At 34.4% G+C, this 17,299-nt stretch overlaps 11 protein-coding genes and 1 pseudogene across 12 annotated transcripts, besides 6 other annotated features; 7 read left to right on the plus strand and 5 right to left on the minus strand.

Moving 5' to 3' along the window:
• Window positions 1-5,144: part of a mobile genetic element that runs on past the window's edge.
• TVAGG3_0314270 lies at window positions 398-1,392 on the minus strand (annotated as a pseudogene). The gene has a single exon. A coding segment is annotated over exon 1 (995 nt).
• TVAGG3_0314280 (keratin-associated protein family) lies at window positions 1,461-1,799 on the minus strand (the record flags this gene model as incomplete). The annotated part of the gene is made up of 1 exon (XM_051229969.1): window positions 1,461-1,799. A coding segment is annotated over one exon (339 nt), but the record flags the coding sequence as incomplete, so codon positions are not given.
• Window positions 1,800-2,252, minus strand: TVAGG3_0314290 (keratin-associated protein family; the record flags this gene model as incomplete). Its single annotated transcript, XM_001300549.1, has 1 exon — window positions 1,800-2,252. One exon carries the CDS (start codon window positions 2,250-2,252, stop codon window positions 1,800-1,802), a length of 453 nt encoding a protein of 150 aa, XP_001300550.1.
• Window positions 2,882-3,656, minus strand: TVAGG3_0314300 (organellar and viral DNA polymerase type B; the record flags this gene model as incomplete). The annotated part of the gene is made up of 1 exon (XM_051229970.1): window positions 2,882-3,656. A coding segment is annotated over one exon (775 nt), but the record flags the coding sequence as incomplete, so codon positions are not given.
• Window positions 3,779-4,361, minus strand: TVAGG3_0314310 (organellar and viral DNA polymerase type B; the record flags this gene model as incomplete). Its single annotated transcript, XM_051229971.1, has 1 exon — window positions 3,779-4,361. A coding segment is annotated over one exon (583 nt), but the record flags the coding sequence as incomplete, so codon positions are not given.
• On the plus strand, window positions 4,379-5,023 carry TVAGG3_0314320 (uncharacterized protein; the record flags this gene model as incomplete). Its single annotated transcript, XM_051229972.1, has 1 exon — window positions 4,379-5,023. The coding sequence occupies one exon, from the start codon at window positions 4,379-4,381 to the stop codon at window positions 5,021-5,023; it is 645 nt and encodes a 214-aa protein (XP_051099702.1).
• A 545-nt stretch (window positions 5,145-5,689) lies between the features above and the next one.
• Window positions 5,690-5,742: a mobile genetic element.
• Window positions 5,690-5,742: a terminal%2Cinverted (terminal inverted repeat of LTR286 transposon ID:TVAGG3_0314330).
• A 57-nt stretch (window positions 5,743-5,799) lies between these two features.
• Window positions 5,800-6,767: a mobile genetic element.
• Window positions 6,768-6,823: 56 nt separating this feature from the next.
• Window positions 6,824-6,916: a terminal%2Cinverted (terminal inverted repeat of Maverick-3 transposon ID:TVAGG3_0314350).
• Window positions 6,824-17,299: part of a mobile genetic element that runs on past the window's edge.
• On the plus strand, window positions 7,390-8,352 carry TVAGG3_0314360 (protein of unknown function, DUF4106 family; the record flags this gene model as incomplete). The annotated part of the gene is made up of 1 exon (XM_051229973.1): window positions 7,390-8,352. A coding segment is annotated over one exon (963 nt), but the record flags the coding sequence as incomplete, so codon positions are not given.
• Window positions 9,812-10,723, plus strand: TVAGG3_0314370 (protein of unknown function, DUF4106 family; the record flags this gene model as incomplete). Its single annotated transcript, XM_051229974.1, has 1 exon — window positions 9,812-10,723. One exon carries the CDS (start codon window positions 9,812-9,814, stop codon window positions 10,721-10,723), a length of 912 nt encoding a protein of 303 aa, XP_051099704.1.
• Window positions 10,756-11,268, plus strand: TVAGG3_0314380 (uncharacterized protein; the record flags this gene model as incomplete). The annotated part of the gene is made up of 1 exon (XM_051229975.1): window positions 10,756-11,268. A coding segment is annotated over one exon (513 nt), but the record flags the coding sequence as incomplete, so codon positions are not given.
• Window positions 13,275-14,063, plus strand: TVAGG3_0314390 (uncharacterized protein; the record flags this gene model as incomplete). Its single annotated transcript, XM_051229976.1, has 1 exon — window positions 13,275-14,063. The coding sequence occupies one exon, from the start codon at window positions 13,275-13,277 to the stop codon at window positions 14,061-14,063; it is 789 nt and encodes a 262-aa protein (XP_051099706.1).
• TVAGG3_0314400 (uncharacterized protein) lies at window positions 14,092-15,327 on the plus strand (the record flags this gene model as incomplete). The annotated part of the gene is made up of 1 exon (XM_051229977.1): window positions 14,092-15,327. One exon carries the CDS (start codon window positions 14,092-14,094, stop codon window positions 15,325-15,327), a length of 1,236 nt encoding a protein of 411 aa, XP_051099707.1.
• On the plus strand, window positions 15,363-15,782 carry TVAGG3_0314410 (protein of unknown function, DUF4108 family; the record flags this gene model as incomplete). The annotated part of the gene is made up of 1 exon (XM_051229978.1): window positions 15,363-15,782. The coding sequence occupies one exon, from the start codon at window positions 15,363-15,365 to the stop codon at window positions 15,780-15,782; it is 420 nt and encodes a 139-aa protein (XP_051099708.1).

Genomic DNA, 17,299 nt, shown 5'->3' on the forward strand with positions numbered 1-17,299 from the left:
TTTGGACTGCATCAAATTTCCGGGCTTGTTGTCTAAATGTCATGTTGTCATCATTTTTTAAAGAAGTTAATTAACCTGGTGACATGGTGACGTGGTGACACCTTCAGTATTTATGAAAACGTTAATATATAAAATTCATGAAAATTCATGAGGGTAGAAATGAGGGTATAAATACCCATCTACCCTAAAAATTATTTTTGGTCATGGGCTATGCCCCGCCGCTTTGCGTCTTTATGTTAAAATAAATGGTACCATTAATGATATCATGACTGTTCTCGTTCATGTCTGATTTACATCTAATGAAAAAGTTTAGAAGAATTTTCTTATTCTTTCTGGCATATTTTTGTCTTTCCAGTACTCCCACTCTAATGGTCCCAGATGTGTTGGCTTCGACTCTCTCAAGTTCTTAGATGGTATAACATCTTCAACGCCTCCTTCATATCTTACTTTATAAGTGTCATCGTTTATGTTATAGCCAAGTATTTCAATAACCACTCCTCGCTTTGCTTCGTCAATGGTTTCAGCAAGTTTGCCATTACTACTTTCAACTAATTTATGACGAGGATAAAACGCAATAGAGTCGTCAGCAGCTTTTATAAGATATCCATTACCTTGCGTAGAGTCTACGATATAATAGTTTCTACTTAACCTTAAACGTTTCTTTGTCAACGGTTTGTCGTCAAGAACTACACGAACTTTTGTTCCAGGAATGAGGGTAAATTGTGTTGAATTTCTGATATTTTGTGTTTGACTTCGTTTCTTTTGTATATACTTTTCTTCTTGTTGTTGTGTCATTGAATTTGGTGTATGTCCTGTTGTAGAGTGTGTTGGAATTATATACTTCGAGAAAATGTTTCATTGTTTCTTCGGTAAAGTCTCGCTTTGATTTAAATCTCTGAGCGTTCTTATGAAGCGATTAATGATACCTAAAATATTATGGTTATGGTCTTCAGTAGTGTAGTGAGTTATGTTATGCTTAATGAGAAATTCTGTGATTTCGTTGCTGAGGTATGCACCGTCTTGGTCTGATGTTAAAGTACTTGGGCTATGTTCTGCTACAAACTTTTGTAAAACTCTTAACACTTCACGAGTTCCTTTATTTTTCATTGGATATGCATATGCTTTGCGAGTGTTAACATTAATGAAGATGAGGAATGGTTTATGTCCTCCTTTTCTGCTTTGAATGAGAGTGTCAAATTGGTATGCGTCAGGAGTGATGGAGTAAATTGGTAAAAAGTAGTCGTAAGGGTTTATTTTTGTTTGATGTACAACATTTTTGTCAAAGAACTTTTTAACTTCAGCTCTGTTAGTAAATCCCCAACTTTTTGCTGCTTCATTGAACTTCTTAAATGACCTCCATGGATGTTGTTCGAATACTTCTTTCAAGCTCATTTATGTAAAGTTAAAGATTTTATTCAAGACGGTAAGCCTTGACCCAAAGGGTCTAGGCTCAAGCGCGTTCATTGAACGCGGTACCATGCGAATACAGTCATAAATGGTGGCATATAATCTGCACCCGAGCCTGTTGGATTTGTTGTGAAAGTATGTGTATGATTTCCTCCTGGTTCAGTTGGTCGAAAAGTCTTTTTTGCTGAATTGTTATAAGATGGAGATAAAACGTCATTGCCGGCTCTATAGTCTGAGTTGTATAATGGGTGGTCTCTTAATGAGTGGCTATGGTCGCCAGAAAAGTTTGTCGTTCCTGTATGAGTGTGCGCAGGTAAGTTTGCTTCTTTAATTTTCTTTGAACCTCCTGTTTGATTTGAAGAGTTAGCACAGTATAAGAATTTATCTACAATCTACTGCCACGTACCAAAACCTAAAACACTTGCGGGATTTGTTGAGTTCATTGACGTATAAATAGAGCCTATAGGATATATGGTTTGAAGAATCTGAGTCTTCATTGTTTGAAGTTCATGTTTAACATTTATAAATCCATTGCCATCTACAATATTTATATTGTTTGTTATTAAACCATTAGGAAAAGTAGGAGGATAAATATTTTGTTCAACTAAAGGTGTACCGTCTCTTCCTGTTTTTGTTACTTCTTCAATGTATGCTTTAATTTCTTTAATCCTGATTGTTTGAAATTCTTCATGCACGTGCTCTTTATCAGCTTTTCCATTAAGCGCATCATTTACTTCCGACTTCTTTGCATAATTTTCATCTACATAAGTTTTGTCAGCTTTCTTATCTAACATTGCTGGTAGTTCGTATGCTTCAAAGTTTCTGGCATGACCTTCAATGTTCATACATCTGTTATCTAAATTGTTTAGTGTATCTTTTACGCTTGTACTCGGATTCTCTAAAGGTGCACTTGAACCCAAATCATAGTTCAGTATTATGTCGTCTGCTCTAACAGTAGTGAAGGATTCATGTGTATGGTTCTTGTCAGCTTTACTATTTAATGTAGCTTGAAGTTCATTTATATCGGAGATATTGTGTTTATGAGATTTCAAAACTTTGTTCGTTGCATCAAGTTCATCTTTGTCAGCTTTACTTTTAATAGCATCTTCAAAAGTTATTTTTGCCTTAACTCTCAAAGTAAATCTTGGTTCAACTAATACACCGTTAACAAAGAAGTATGAAGCATAAATTTCATTGTTATAACCAAATGCTTCTGGTGCTTTACCTGTGTCATACTGTACAGTACAGTGTATGTCATAACCTTTAGCACGAATGAATTTATATCTTCTTTCATTAACATCTTCAGTGCTTATTTGTTCATCCTGTATTAAATATCCGTGGTAGTCCGTTATAATTTGTTCGTCTGAACTTATATAATGAACATGGTTTTTATCTGCTTTTTCGGCTAATTTCTCTTCTATCTCATTTATTTCAAGTTCATGCCTACCACCACCTCCTTCAGAAGTATTTTTCTTCAGCTCTTGAAGAACGTCCACTTCGCCATCTTTGGTGTCAATAATGAGACTTTGAGTTAAAACCTTTCCTGTCTTAATGGATGTTTGTAAAACTTCTTCTTCACCGTGTTCGGGGTCATGGTCGTCATCATATCTTGTGAAATCAGAGATGTTGTCATACATTAAGCATATCTGTCTCAAAAGTTCTGCTATTTGAAACTGGAACGAAAGATATACAGAACTTTCATCATCTCCTAAAGTCAAGTCTGCTTTCTTAAGTATTTCTTGAATGTATGCAATGAGAACAGAGTACCTTGGAAAATATTCGAACAATATTTCATTAGCTGTTGGTTTTGGTGGTTCTTCTGGAGTTTCTGTTGTTTCAGTTCCTTCTGTAGGTTCTGTTGGAGTTTCTGCATCTCTTGACTTCAATGCTCTTGCTCTCAAAGACCTAAATGTTAGAGCACCAGGTTTTACAAAGGACTTTATAAATGCTTTAATAGTTCCTGGTAAGTTATTGTTAGCATTAAGTAAGTTCCTTATGCTTCCATCATGTACGTCCATAGCACTATGTAAAAAATCTATACTTTTCTTGTAGTCAGCAATAGACTGACTGTGATTTTTTAAAGATTTGTCAATACCTTTAAGCCAATCTTCATGCATGTCTGATACTGAGCCAAGAATATCATTTGCTTCCTTTAGTGTATTTTGTGCTTCTCGTAAAGTATCCAATCCCGTACGTGCATTGTTTGCTATACGTCTTACAGTATCTATTTGACTCCTTGTTTCTTGCATCTAACCAGATAAAGTTTTAATAGTATCCGAACCATTTGAAATGAAGTTCAAAGCATTTTTAACGTCATCTAAAGCTTCTTCACCAAGTACTGCCCATATCTTTCCGATTTGGTATTGAAGAACTCCATATGAAGCAGCTGTTAAACCAGTATTTATAAGGTTCCATATCCATGATTTAGCAGTTTTTCCATCCTTTCCATCTTCACCATCCAAACCGTTTTCGCCTTGAGGTCCTTGTATTCCTTGTATTCCTTGTGGTCCTTGAGGTCCAGTGTCACCCTTCTCTCCTTTCAGTTCATCTTTATGTTCGTTATAATATTCTAATGTCATAAGGTGTACATCATTACTGCTACCAGCAACGCCGAGAATTTGTTTCTCATTCATGACTAAATTCTTTAAGCATTTAATGTTGTCGTCAAATCGAAAGCTCTTTAACAATTCAATGAGAACATTTAATACTTTCACTAATGAGGCATCTACTGTAGAATTTATATATTGCACCGTTCCATCATTTATGATAGGAACTTTACTTATTGTAATGAATGGGTCATAAGTGTTAAAAGTATCGAAATCAATGACTTTTTTAGTTTTTCCATCGTCAATGACTAAATCATTGCCTTCAATGGTTAAAGTTGAGTTTTCGTTTACTAGTTCATGTGCTCTTCTTGCTTCATTTGTTTCATACGCATATGCAGCTATACTCATATTTTAATGAGAATAAAATGTTGTTCTATTTACAAAGTACAGACCCGAACGAATACGGGACAGTAAAACTACAAACAAACTTAGGTCTACAGAATGAAGCGCTTGCTTTCAGAGTTGTTGACTTCAATACTATCGCAACTTTTGTCATAACAGATGAAACAGATTTCATGGAGCTTGAAATAGATGGAAAGAAGCACGAAATAAGATTTCACAATAATGTAGAATATAAGATGGAAACATTAGCTGGAGTGTTAAATGCTCTCATAAATACTACAATAAACAAGGATAACGAAGAAAACTTAATGAATGTTAAACTTATTGCAGGAGTTTTGAAGTTCAGTTATGCGAAGGAGTTTAAGATAACACGAATGAGTCATAGAGTTCAATTGCTTCTGGGAGCATACCGTATGACATTTCCTTTGAAAAGTGTTGACAAAACGATTGAGATGAAATCTGTTCCATACGTATGTTATGGCAATTGTTTGTACATTGAGTCAAAAATAGCTAATGTCACAGGTATTTCAGGAGTTAATAGTAAAGGTTCAGTAGAATATAAGTCTTTCTGTTATGAAGTAAATTCAATGTTCATTCCAAACGTTCCTGTCATAGCAACTCATTTAGGTAACGAGTCTAACCGACAAGAGTATAAAGATATACTATGAACATGTTATGATGAAACCAACCAAAATTCAAGAAAGTCAGTATACTTATGAATATCCAAGACACTGGGTAGAGTATGTAGGAGGTGAGAAAGCTATTGAAATCAGACAAGTTAGAAGTATTTGTAATGCATGAAAAATAGCGTGACTTCATTTTTGACAGTTTACAAATGTAAAGTGTTGCATCCTTAAAAACTTGGAAATATATACATTCATGAATTATCTTGTATATTAAATATAAATAAAATTAATCGTTAAATAAAAATATTTGATATTAGAATTTTATTGGAAAAATAAAAAACTTAATATTTTAAAGAAATACTTAAATACTTGAATGTTTTAACTTTTACATTATCATATAGACTCTCAAATTATTGATTGGAAACGGTTTGAGGGTTATCAATTTAAAAAAATTGTGAGTTTTTTAGATTTTTGGCAATGAGTTTTAAAAATTTGTGAGTGAGAATGTGTGTTGATGCTTGGCACTTTGAAGGGAAGATGTTCTGGGTTCACAATTATTAATGGGATAAATAAAATGATTATAAATATAATATATTAGAAAATAATTTGCAAAATCTCTCCATTTTTATAAATTTAATAATAGAAGTTGATCTATATAGAAAGAGCGTTTTATCTATTAAGTTTTTGGCTTTTGCCTTCAAATCATTAATACAATTTTTTCAAAAAAAATTGTTTTATTTAAAATAAACAAATTTTATTAAATAACTAGTATTTTTAAATTATCTTTTGAAAAATTGAAAAATTTACAAATTAAAAAATGGAAGACATCTTGGTTCGTCTCGAAAACCCAGAAGATCTTAAAACTTTTCAACTCCCAACCGTTCCCGCCGATCAGGTTCTCAACGTAATTGAAGAAAAATATCAAGAATACATTAATAATCCAAATGTAACTCTCGAAGATACGGCAAAAACACTTTCAATAGGAAAAGAACGTTTGAAAGAAATTTTCGTACTACTCAGCTATCCAATAAAAGAAAGAGGAAGACCAAAGAAAAAAATTTTTGAGGAAGATGTATACAAAATTTTGGAAATTAAAGCACAATATGACATTGGATACAAAAGGATCAAAGAATCATATTTCGAAAAAGTCGAAAGATTTACATTCAACGATGCTTTCAAAATTTTCAATCAACAACATTTGTTTACATTTCACAGGCATCAGAAAATCGACGAACATCCACATGAATACGTTGCTCAATATGTTAATCAATTGTGGCATACTGATTTGAAATTTCTGAAGAACGATAACGGTAACCTTCAATATTTAATTTCATTTCTTGATGACAGAAGCAGATACATTATTTGCTGGGATGTTTTCGATACAAAAGAAATGAAAAATACTGCCAGAGTATTTCGTCACGCAATTGATTTAGTCAAATTAGTTCCACATGGAATTCTCACAGATAATGGAACAGAATTCATTGGAAAAGATTTTGAAGCGGTTTGCCAAGAATTCAATATAAAACATTTCAAAACTCATCCGTACTCTCCAGAGGAAAATGGAAAAATTGAAAGGAGTTGGGAGACTCTTTTCAAGACAAACCCCGGAGTGAACGTCTTTGAGTTCATCCCCAATGTTGTTTCCCAGTATAATAGGGTATGGAAACACTCCACATTATTCAAACTCTTTGGGGAGAAATTGACTCCATTTGAGGCCTGGGAAAGAGGCCCCAAATGGACAAAAGATCTCTGCGCTGAACCAGGCTTCGAAAAAAATCTTAGAGATTAACAAATAATTTCAAAAACAAGAAAATTCAAAAAATCACAAAAAGGAAGTTAAGGAAAAAAAAAAAAAAAAAAAAAGGTAGTGGGGCTTCCAGGCACTTCGTGCCTTCTAGCCCTGATGATGTTTAGTAATAAATGAAGTTTTTATTCGGAAAATTGTTAGTCTTCTGGGTCGAAAACATTATATAATGTGTCGCTTTTCACAAATTATATATGTTTTCATGTTTTGTCAAGACTTCTTCGTAATGAGTGTAAATGACCAAAAATATAATTTAGGGTAGAAGGTTAGATCTAACCTCTTTTCTAACCTCTTTTCTACCCTCTTGAATTTGTCATGATTTCATCGTAAATGTTTTGTCATGATTTCATCGTACATGTTTTGTCAAGACTTCTTCGTAATGAGTGTAAATGACCAAAAATATAATTTAGGTGAAGAGGTGAGATCTCACCTGTTTTCTCACCTCTTTTTTCACCTCTTGAATTTTCATGACTTCTTCGTCATAGGCACGGAGATAGGACGGTTATTTTACAAAACTGACAACACTTTGACCGAGTAGTTTTTTGTGCTGAACAAATAGTGTCATATAAACATCTGTCAAAAACCGTTTTTTACTTCACTTAAAATGCCACGTAAGCTACGTAAGAATATACGTAAGAGGAAGAGAGCATTGAAACATCCAATAGTAAAACTAACACCACAACAACAGTTGCAACAACAAATTATGAATGACCCCACTATGTTGCAACAAATGTCAAGCAACCCTATGCTTTTAAACCGAGTTATTGGTGCACAGAGTGGAGGTTTAAGAGCGGCACTTTTAGCGAAAATGGCAGGCTATGGTGGAGCTGCAGACGGAACAGCTTATAACCCTCAAAGTCAAATGAATTTGAGTTCACTCAAAAATCAAATAACAGATGTCAAAAAGTCAAACATAGACATACAGAAACAAATAAGTGAAAACGAAAAGAAACTAGAATATGACAGACACACAAAGAAACTCAATGAGTTAAACGTAGAGAAAAAGAAGAAAGAAGAACAACTGAAAGAACTAAGTACAGAGGAATATGCGAAAAAAGTGTCAGAAAAAGCAGCAGAAGTAGCAAAAATGGAACAAGATGTTATAAATTTGAAAAACCATACTACTCAATATAAAGTACTGAAAGATGAAGAGATAAAACAAAAAGCCATGAAGACATATATGGATAGCGATGAGTATAAAAAAGAAGTTGAAGCAAATGTAAAGGCAGAAAAACTTTTACAGTTGCAAAACCAAACCGTACAGTATGAAAACTTAGCACAAGAAAGTAAAAATAACGACGCAGCCATGCAAAAGGCAATGAAAAGCGCAGAATATATAAAAGCTAATAATGACTGGTTAGATGCCCAAGCCAACGCTAAAGCAGCCCAACTTATAGGGTCAATAAGGACAAAAATACAAGCGGATGAAGACAGTTCAAATGAAGCTTTAATGAATGCTGACTTTAAGAACGCCTTCGAAGCTCTTCATAGTAAGGTGAAACTAGTGAACGACTTCTCATCTGGAAAGAAACTGAAGTCTGAAGGTTTCGACAACGAGTTAAGAGAAGTAGCACAAAATATGACGAAAATAACAGATGCAGCAACGAGACAGGCAGTTCAAAGTGCCTATGACGCCGTTAGAGCAACTGTTGTGGAAAGTCAAGAAAAAGAGTTACAACAGACCAAAACAGACCTAGTAAATGCTTTCTTAAGAACGAAAAGTCAGGTAGGACATTATGCTGCAGATGGAACATATGTGCCAGCTGGTGGAACTTATATACCACCAAACCCTCCAAGAGAAGCACCTGCACCAGGACTACCTAAAACATTTACATCGTCACATGGACACAGACACAGGCATGCACCAAAACCAACACAACAACCAACACAACAACCAACAGTTCAAAATCCAGCACCACAACCAACAGTTCAAAACACTGCACCACAACCAACAGTTCAAAACACTGCACCACAACCAACACAGTTCAAAATCCAGCACCAAACCACAAACAGAGCAAGGACATAAAAGAAGTAGAGAACAAGGAAACCAAGAATTCTTAAAAATGCTTAAGGAAGACTATGGTTACCCAGATACTCTTGACTTTAGTGACAGATATAAAGAAGCTATTAGAAAGTTCAAGGAAGGAAATACTGACCCGAACCTATTTAGCTTTATGGTTCAGCACCAAATGGGATATAATTTCAAACCTGGAAAATACAAGCTCGCTAAGGGATATGATTTAATAGCATATCATCCAAATGACATGACTGAATTTACTCCGAGATATTTGGTGTCAGAGATAAATGATAATTCAACTATCTTCATGAAACGCGTAAAAAATAGAGACGGAACGAAAGAAGAAAGGGTTATGAATGCGGATGGCTTAAATAGGGAACTTGTTGAAAACGGTCTCGGAATATATGAAATGCCAGCAGATGAGGTACAAGAAACTCCACAGGAAGAAGTTCAGATACAACCAGACATGGAAGAAATAGTTCAGCAACAACAGCTAGAAGAGCCTGAAGGAAACGAACAAGTCCCTCCTTTGGAAACTAACTTCACAGAACTAGATGAAGATTTGGAACAGCCGAAAAATCTTGACCCTCAACAAGAGTATGCGGAGAATATGGAATCTTTCCAAGAGTCTAAGAAAAATTCGGCTGACATAGTAGAAGAATATCGAAAAATGTTCGCCGACATACAAAAGACTCCAACATCAGATGAAAATATTCAGCATAGAATGGAAGAACTGAAAGAAAGTGTACGCAAATACAACAATCCTTTTTACTTACGACCATATAACGTTCAATCTTTGGCTGAACTCGGTGAAAATAAAAGGTTAAATTTCAACAAAACATATAGAAATGAAACATTGTTTAAAGTTCATTCAGAACCTAACCAATATGGAAACAAACCTACTTTTGTTTCTGCAGACTATGGAACTACAATGAGATGGGGTCATAAAGCTAATCCGGATAGGTGGTTCATAAACTTACAACCACAATTCCAAGAAGTTGTAGACGCAATGGAAGTGAATGGTGAACCAGATATAGCTGGTATTTTCAGCGCGGCTTTAATGCCATTGAAAGATATGAAAGATGCAGATATTTTGAACCAGTATGAAATGAACATGGCTGATGGAAATATAACACCTGACGTTCTAGAACATTTATCTCAAAGAACTACACAGAACCATAAAGATGGTATATTTGGTGAAGAGTTTAGAAAGAAAGTTAGGGAGAGAGAAGGAAGAGAACCTATTGTACATGACCTTGCAAACGAAAGTTTACAAAATGTCATAAAAACTTACTTTGCAGACAATGAACCGAGAAGGGATGAATATTTAAGAAAACTCAAATGGACAGTACCAAATGAAATGTTAGTATTGAAAAACATGTTCCTTGACAAAATAAAACCAACTACAGAAATAAATGACGCAAGACTGAAACATTGGGTAAAAGCTTTCCCATTCACAAAAGATATTATTGGTAACATGGAAAGAAAACCAGAATGGCTACAAAAACATATATTTGGAAACGAGCTTATTCCATATGGACAAGCTCTGTTTGAAGAGCTTGAACCGGAAACTCAGGAAAGAGTCATGCAAACAATACGCGAAGACTCAAATACAAACTATGACAAAATCTTTCTAGGATATAGGTTACCTGAGATGGGCGACCAGAGCCCAAAGGCAAAAAGGACATGGGAAATTTACAACATACTAGGTGAACATGAGGCAAAGATGCAACAACTTGAAGCAGAGGGCAAGTTACCAAAAGCGACACCAAAGAAGAAGAGAAGAGTAGAACAAAGTGAAAGTAGTGAAGAAGTAACTTCATCTAGTGAAAGTAGTGGCAATGAAGGAAAAAGAAGAGTTAAAAACTCAGTCAGGAAGAAAGTAAAGCTTGGTCCGAGTGGGTTCTATTATGATATATAAATCCAACTATTCTATATTTTTACCCATATGAAATGTACGCCGCTCAGAATATAACGCCAACAGTTTTGGATGCCATGAACGGAAATGTTTCCGAATGGTATAACGAATGCGACAATGCCATTAGAAGGTCAGAAATAGTTCCTGGAACTTACGAATATACAACTGCTGTTTCTTATGGAAACGTAGGTGAGTTTGGAGAAGGTTCTTCAACAACAGTAGATATTGCTTGCGACAGGTTTCATATTATTTCTATTGACAACTCATTCTTATACGTGGAACAAGACATTGAAATAAAACCTTCTGCCAAGTTGTCTGACAAGAAAGGTTGCAATGGAATTTTCTATGTCGGATACCAATATGCTCCAGAAGTTTTCATGGGATATAAGATATATTCTAACTCTGACTTAGTTCAAACAGTAACATGGGCAAACTATGAATGGTTCGCTTTGAGAAACTCAGTACAACCACAAGCTAGAGAACAAACAGACCAGTATGCAAATATTGAGAAAATAAGAAGACTTGACCCTAACGTTCCAGGAGTTTATGTTAACCTTTCTGGTTCAGATGGAACTGCTGCCACTAAAGTAAAACTGAAACTTAGAGTTCCTTTGTCATCTTTCCTCATCTTCAGGTTTTTAAGATACTTGCCAAACTGGGCAGGAAAAATTTCTATTGAACTTACTCCAAGCAAAAATAACTTAGTCATTGCACCAACACAAGACCCATTCAGCATTACTGTAGCTGGAACTGGTGGAGCCAAGTTCTGTGACTTTTGCAAAGACAAAGTTGACTTAGACTTTGGTTTCTCAAACTTCAACAATGAAGTAAACTATTATTTCAATGCTGCTGGAACTGCTTGGGACCCAGTTAAGTTCACATGCGAAAAATTTGAATGCAAGAGAATAGAAAGCAGACTTGCCGTTTATATGTTGGACCCAGATATTTCAAATGCTTTAGCTGCCAAATATATTGCAGTTCCACTTATGTTCCCTATACACCAAATATCTGTCAAAGACTTTGCAGGTGAAGTTGGAAACCAAAGTGCTGACCCAGGTGCAAGAACAGATATTGCTTTAACAACTGCAATGAAACATGCAGATACTATGTTTGTACTGTTCAGACGAACTATAAATGACTATTCTTGTTTCTACAACCCCGGTATTAAATATCATATAAACATAGATGGCAAATATTATCCAAGAGAAGAATATTCTACAGTTGAAGATATGAGGTCATACAACTTGACATTAGATGCTATGAACTTTAACAACAACTTCACAACAACCATTAACCCTGAAATGCAAAGTTCTATTATGCCATATGTGAAAGTATGGACTCATACAGGAGGTCAAAAAACTCAATATACAAATGGAGACCGTTCAAACTTTTGGCTTGGCATTCCATTTGCTGACTCAGAAGACTTTATGGGTGGTATTTCAACTGTTGGTACAGTTCAAATACAATATACTGGTGACAGAGACGGTCCAGATGAACTGAGAGCAAAGAAGTTTACAAAACCAATAGCACTTTTCACGGAAGATGCTCTTTTGAAGATTCGTTCGATGAAACCTGCTGGGGCTCCTCAGATTGGCATAACGACAGCTTCCATCGAGCAGATTTTGGCAGCAGGTCAGTAAGTTGTTCTTGAACTGACTTCTCTCCGTCAAATATTGACAGTACGCCAGTTTTGACATAATATTGTAAGATAAACTTACCTTTAGAAATATCTGTAAGTTTTGTTGTTATATTTTTGTCTGCTTCAAGAACTTTCACCATTTCAGTTATACCAACTTTCTTTGCTTTATGGAAATATTTTGGTTCAGCAAATATTGCTATTCTATAACATTTACCATTGTTTGTATAAAGAACTATTCTGTCAATGTATTTGTATTGTTTGTGTGTGTAAACTTTGTTCTGCTTCAATTCGAAGAGATACTCGAATACGTCCATCTTTTTATTCTAAGTAAAATGTCATTTCCGAAAAATAGAAGCGTGAGTGTTTCAAAAGGTTTAATGGCGGTGGCAGATGTGAAGTTAAATTCACCAACTCAAACAAACAGTCAAAGTGTTATTGTCAATGTCAAAGACAGAGATGTTGAAGTGGGGAAACCATACGAAGACGAAGATGGTATAACAATTGTTCCTGTAAAAGAACCAACATATCCTGAAGTTAGCAGAGACTTAAGTTCTGTTGCAGATATTCGAAACGACTACCAACAACTGAAAGGCAAACTTCAAACTCAGGAGAAGATTTGTCAAGCTTTAAGTATAATGTTAAACTTGGTCGAACACAACCCTGTAAAAGTGAACTCATATGTCATTGCACCTCATGAAGTTTTGAAAGAACTATTGAAACTTTTGACAGAGGCAGACGATATAAACATCAAAGAAATAGAACCCGACATTAGTTGCTGTGGTGTTTCATATAATGTCATTGACAAGATATACGTTATGAAAGGAGGTGAAACGTTGAACTTAAAATATAGTTTCCCAGACGTTATAAAAATATTTGACGACCACAACATTTCATTAAAATTTATTTGCTAAGTAAATGGCAGAAGATATAATGGTTTATACTATTACGACTAAAAACCCTGAGTCATATAATTCTATAACAACAAACTTACAAAGTCCTCAAGGACGGTATTGTAAACTAACTTTAAACACAATGACGACTAAAGCCTGTTTTGCTCTTTTGACACCAGAAGACTTTATTGTTGTGAATGGTAAAAAATACTCCTTTGAAGATACTTACTCAGATATACCACCAACAGGTTTTGTTGACTTATTTAATACTTTAAGTACGGGTGTAACATGTGCTGCAACTAGAGCAGGTTTCATTATGTTTGGATGTCCGACTGAGTTTACTATAAACGATATGAGCTATAATACAAAACTTATTTCTGGTTTTTACTACCAACAGTTTCCTATAACAGGAAAAGGTGTCATACAAGGAATGTCTATTCCATTGACATTAAGCACACCAATCTTATATATTGTTTCAAACTTAGGTTCAAAGTGTTATTCGAATGTTGACAGAAACTATTATGACCAAAAGATACTTATGCGTATAAACAATACTTTCTCTGCTGGTTTGCCTATTGTTCATTCGAATGCAGAATTTTCAACCTTAGTGAACTCAAACACTTTGGCAAGTATAACGTTGACATTAGTTGACGCAAACTTTGTTCCTGTAAAACTTTTATGTCCTATGTATTTGTCAATGACGGCAGAAAGTTTCGAATTGGAAGATGCAACTGGTGAAAGTATTGTATTACAAGAACAACTTCAACAACAAATAGCTCAAGAACAACAAATGCAACAACAAAGTCAAGAATAAAAAAAATATTTTTTTTATTTTTATAAAAATGTACAGAATAGATGTTTCAGATTTTTATGACTTCCAAGCATTCAGAAATATGTGTCCATTTAGAGACTATAACAAAGCAGTCGAGAATTTGAAACGTTTAGTCATTTATGTCGACTCTGCCCCAGAATGTTATGTTATGAAAGAATGGGATGTAGTCTTTAACAAACCAAGAGCAACAATAGTTTCAGAACAAGAATGTAGACAGAAACTTAAGAAAATAAAAGTTGTACAAGTTGGCATGAAGATGTTAGATGCTTGGGATATCTTATTGTCAAAGTTAGAAGATTTTTCAGTTCGAGGTATAAAGTTCTATACACCTTCTCCAAACTTCTATTCTATCTTCACTGGATATAAATACGAACAAGTAGAATGGAAAGAAAATATTATAGAAGCTTGGTTAGACCATGTCAAAGAAATTATATGCAATGGAAACGAAAGAGTCTATGAGTATATCTTATGTTGGTTTGCAAACATCTTACAACATCCAAGTGCTAAAAATGAAACTGCTCTCATTATAATTGGAAAACAAGGAACTGGTAAGAACACATTCTTTACAGATATTTTGTGCAAACTGTTAGAAGGTTATTCGAACCCGAATATGACAAACTTAGAAAACATCTGTGGCAAGTTTAACTCCTCAATAGAGAATATGAAACTTATAGTTTGCAATGAACTTCAAAGTATAGATACAACAAAAGTTTTGAACTCAGATGCTTTGAAGAGTCTTATAACAGACAAAGTTGGAGTTGTTGAAAGAAAGTATAAAGACCAAAGAGTTTGTGAAAATGTTGCAAACTTCATTATGGTTTCAAACAATGTTGTTCCGATGAAGTTAGAAAGTTCTGACAGAAGATATGTAGTTGTCAGAACGTCAGATTCTCATATGCAAGATACAGAATATTTTGACGACTTAGCAGAAACTTTGACATCTGACTTTTACAACCACTTGTTCTCATATTTCATGACATTAGATATTTCTAAGTTCAATCCAAGACAAATTCCACATACCGAAGAGAGACAAACATTGTTAGAAGCAAACAAGAGTGTATATGAACTGTTCATAGATGAAACTGACTTTGTGTCATTAGATGAAAGGTCATTGTACGATTCGTATAAACAATATTGTCAAGAATATGGTTATATGACAGCGTCTAAACGTACATTCTTGGCAAATGTCAAAAGTCTTTTAGATGTTCAGAATGGTGTATATACAAAGAAAAATTTTTCTGAGTAAATTTAAAAAAAATATTTTTTTATCCGATAGAAAAGATGACGAAATTCATCTCAGTAAATAAGTACATGTCAGGACTTAAAGAAGAACTAGACCCATTCACATATTTGAATGTTTACTTCTACCATTTTGAAAAGTCTTCATTCAGCAAAGTTTGGAACATCGAACCAGTTAAGTTTGCTATTGTGACTAAAAATTGTGCGAAATTTGAAGACTTAGACATAGAAGGTTTGTTAGCAGTCAAAGAAAATTTTGACAGAAGGTTCTCAAACCTTAAAGAAGGCAAAGCATACAAACTTGTTATACCTTATGAACCAAAGAAAGCAGACGACTATGAATATTATGAGTCTAAGATAGTTGAAGTTCAAGGTAAATTGGGTAAAAAGATTTTAGAGTCTAAGCCAGTGTTTACTCCTAAAGAGGAAGAGAACATTGACATTGACCCAGAAATGTTCTAAAAATAAAATTTTATTTTTACATGTCAAATTTCTTTTTCTCTGGAACTGGCTCTGGTTCTTTCTTCTCTTCTTCTACTTTTTTCTCTTTCTTTTCTCTCTTCTTCTTTTCTGGTGGAGTTATGTCAAATTTCTCCGAACCATATTTATGTAAAAGTTCTTTGTCCTTTAATAGCTCATCTATTCTGTTTTCTATTTCATCTTCAAGAACAGCGCATGTGTCTTCTTTGCATTCTAAGAACTTTTGTTGGACTTCATCTCTCCAAGAGGCGTCATCTCTGTCAACAAGTCTGTCATTGACAAATTTTAAGACTGCTCTGCTTAATGTTTTATGGTTCTTGTCATATTCCCAGAAACAGAACTTTAGAACAAATTCACCTTTCTTGTTTACACTATGTAAGATTTTATGGTCGACAGATGTTTTGCTGTCAAAAAGCTTGTCTCGAATATAGATAGCGAAATCGCTAGACATTTTCTAAAAGATAAAAATTTTAATTTTTCTAAAAATATGTTAGAAAAAAAGTTTGCTGACATTGACAAGAAATTTGAGAATGTTTTAAACAAGAACAAGAGGAAGTTAGAAAATGCTCAGATAAAACCTATACATGACAAGTTCTTATTTGCTCAGAATGGTATAACAGGTCTAATTGCACCACCTGGGTCGGGTAAGACTTTCACTTATCTTAAAATGGCTGCACAACAACAAGAACTAGATGAGAAGAACCCATTCTATGAGTTAGTAGTCATTTGTAGTACTTCTGGTCAATTTGACCAAACCGTCAATTCGTTCAAAGATATTATAAAGAAGTCTAAGTTAGTATGTATAAAGGATACTGAGTTGTTGGATTGGATAAAGAAGTACCAAAGAAGAGTTTTGAAGTATAATGCTATAAATGAGTATATAAATTCTAAGTTTAAAGACCCAAATGAGGAAATGCAGAGAATATTAGAGAAGAAACACTTCAGAAACAAACAGAAAGAGATAGAATACATTTCGAAGAAATTGCAATCTTACGATTGGAAGACTTACCCTCATAGGTGTCTTCTTATCTTAGATGACTTTGCTTCTCATCCTTTGCTTAAGAATAGAGAACAAGATATGTGTCGAATTCTTAAGAAGCTCAGACACTTTAACATCTCAGTTGTCATTTGTGTACAGACAGCAAAGAGTTTAAGTAAGGATGTTAAAAGAATACTTACTGACATTATACTTTTCCCCGGATTGTCCGAAGACGATTTCATGGAACTTATGAAAGAGTCCATGGCAGGTAAGTTTGACAGATATGAACTATGGGAGAAGTATAAAGTCATACAAGACCCTCATACTTCTTTCAGAATTCATATCTACGCAAACAAAGTTCAAATTGTAAAAAGTCAAGCTTGAAAAATCTAAGTGTTTAGTCTTAGTAAGTAAGTCTGTTGTGGTTCTGCAGCTTTCGGTTCTTCTGGCTTTGGAAGGCATTCAGGAAGAGGAACGTCAGTCATTCGTTTGTGTCCTGTCGGAAGGAAAAATTTTTCCT

Source organism: Trichomonas vaginalis, chromosome V (genome assembly GCF_026262505.1).
Source record: "Trichomonas vaginalis G3 chromosome V, whole genome shotgun sequence".
Lineage (NCBI taxonomy): Eukaryota > Parabasalia > Trichomonadida > Trichomonadidae > Trichomonas > Trichomonas vaginalis.